General features: G+C 33.7%; 1 protein-coding gene across 1 annotated transcript; it reads left to right on the top strand.

Annotated features, from left to right (window-relative positions):
* The first annotated feature begins 403 nt into the window (after positions 1 to 403).
* On the top strand, positions 404 to 1,558 carry LOC133822429 (leucine-rich repeat extensin-like protein 6). The gene is made up of 2 exons (XM_062254764.1): positions 404 to 674; positions 775 to 1,558. Exons 1-2 carry the CDS (start codon positions 491 to 493, stop codon positions 1,365 to 1,367), a joined length of 777 nt encoding a protein of 258 aa, XP_062110748.1. The 5' UTR covers positions 404 to 490; the 3' UTR covers positions 1,368 to 1,558.
* Positions 1,559 to 2,518: the final 960 nt, after the last annotated feature.

Genomic DNA, 2,518 nt, shown 5'->3' on the forward strand with positions numbered 1-2,518 from the left:
ATCTCTGTGGTCTGCCAGAGGAGAGTTGAGTGGAAGATATCGCCTTGCACTTGTCAGTCATCTAGTAGTCACTAAATTTTGGGACTGTATCCACAAATAGTCAAAGAAATAAGAAAAATATAATGGAGAAGCTTGAAACTTTTTATATCTAGAAAATCACAAAATAGTCATGTAGAATATATATAGAAAAATAATATGAAAAAAAGAAAAGAAAGAGAGATGTGAATGTGCTTCAGAATCAAATCCTTCTATATCCCTTTACACTCACAATCTGCCAAAAGGGTTCTTCACATGTCTTTGTTTTGTAGTTAAAAAAGAAATGATTTCACCTCTCTGATTACGCACAGTTGGTTGGTCCTACCCGGCAAAAACTCACGGGCTCATTAGGTGTGTATACAGAAAATGTCTTCCCCAACTATATAGTTTTTTACTTTGGCATAGTCTTATATTCAAAACACACACACAAAAAAAAAACCTTATTCCCCACTTCATGGATTCAATTATTTTCTTTCTTCTTCTTGTTGTTGTTACAACATCTTTGTTTTCACAATCACTTGCTAGACCAGCTCGATCATCAACTACACATTATGCCACTCGAATCACTGTTGTAGGAGCTGTTTATTGTGATACTTGCTCAAAAAATGCTTTTACTAAACACAGCTTCTTCCTTCCAGGTAATTATAATAATATATACACTAGTTGTTTGAATTTACACTAAGCCACTTTGAGGGTCGTTTAGTCAAGTAATGTTTTATTTGTTGTTGAAATGATCAGGTGTGGATGTTCAAATAAGATGCAAGTTCAAAGTAAACTCGCCCAAATCAGCAGAACAAGTGAACTTCTTAGCTAACAAAACCACAGACAGATATGGAGTGTACAAGTTGGATATACCATCAGTAGATGGGGTCAACTGCATGAATGGTTTGTCAATGGTGTCAATGTGCCAAGCAAGTCTCACTGGGACCTCCTCTTCACTATGTAATGTGCCTGTTTTAAGGACCTCATCAGATGAGATATCAATCAAGTCAGAACAAGATAATCTCTGCATATACAGCTTGAATGCACTGAGTTATAAGCCATCTAACAGGAACACCACCCTGTGTGGAGTTAGGAGGAAAGAAGACTTGGTAGCTTCTTCTTTGAACTCTTCAAAGTGCTTTCTCCCATGGCCACCTTTACCTCAATTCAAATTCCCTCCATTACCTTTTCCAACCTTGCCATGGCCATGGCCATTCCAAGATTCCCCATCTCTGTTTTCGCCGCCGCCTATGCCTTCGCCGCCTGCATTCAGCCTCACAGATCCCAGAACTTGGATACCATTTTTTTCCCCCTCACCTCCAGATAGACCTCAGAACCAAAACCCTTAGTATTATTACCATCATCATTCTCATTATTATTATTATTGTTTTTTTCACTTATTTATTTTCCATATTTGTCTCCAAAATAACTATGTTCAACTGTTTATTATTATGCAAGTGACTGTGAGTGCTGGGATAATTGTTGATTGATGCTTATAAACAATTAAACAAACAATATATAAGCATATTCCATTTTGTTATTAAGGTTAGTAATAAATTTGTGTACAAATTATATTTAATTTCAATGTATATTGAAGCATATTTTATTCATCCTACCACTGCAAAAACATGTTTCATCTTACCCTTCAATTTCAGAAAGATGATTTTTTTCTCACGTGTTACATAGTATGAAACAAAATCAATTAAGGTAAAGAAAAGTGATATCTTCGATCACTATTTAACACTCAACACTGTAGATAAAGTAAGCTTCTGGCAATGAAAACAGTTTCTTCTTTCAGTATACTATAGCTTGTTTTGGGGCTATTCATCTTATGAAAAAAATAATTGTGACGATATTTATCTTTGGTAACTTTTGCTACCCAAAACTTTATTTTTTATTTTTTTTTAAAAATAACTTCAACCTTCTACAGATGACCTTATAATTGTTAGAGGAAAAATCTGCTACCTAGAGGATCAAGAATTCATGACATGATTAATTAAATATATAGGAAATTTTTACGGTAGGGGCTAGAGCTCTTTTGTGTTCTCAATTCGTAAATAATTTTCGGCGTGATTTTTTTTATGATCGTATATGTTGTAGTTATTTAGAGCATTTGTCAAATTTTCAGAAAATTCTAAATAATTTACAGTGCCAAAAATTAGTTGAAAAACATGTTGCACGCATGGCTGATTTTTTTTTTATGTGTGTGGAAAATAACATGTTTGAACCTAGTTTTTGGCAATGTAAATTATTCATACTTTTCTGAAAATTTGCAGGAGACTCTAAATAAGTACAATATACACAATCATAAAAAAAAATCGCACCGAAAACTATTCACGAGTCGAAAATACAAAAAAGCCTAACCGGTGGGGCTCTTTTTGAAGCCCCTACCATAGAATCCTCATCTCTCTCTATATATATCTTCTATATAAAAAATGTGTAGATAACGGAAATTCTTAGTTTTAACGGTTTATTTTGTTAACTTTAAATATTTAATAGA

The sequence above is a fragment of the Humulus lupulus genome, chromosome 3, assembly GCF_963169125.1.
Source record: "Humulus lupulus chromosome 3, drHumLupu1.1, whole genome shotgun sequence".
Lineage (NCBI taxonomy): Eukaryota > Viridiplantae > Streptophyta > Magnoliopsida > Rosales > Cannabaceae > Humulus > Humulus lupulus.

Bases quoted from the DNA above. Each gene is read 5' to 3' on its own strand.
- LOC133822429 (XM_062254764.1), top strand. From the start codon at position 491: ATGGATTCAATTATTTTCTTTCTTCTTCTTGTTGTTGTTACAACATCT. The intron at 675-774 runs GTAATTATAATA...TGAAATGATCAG, and splicing joins ACACAGCTTCTTCCTTCCAG to GTGTGGATGTTCAAATAAGA.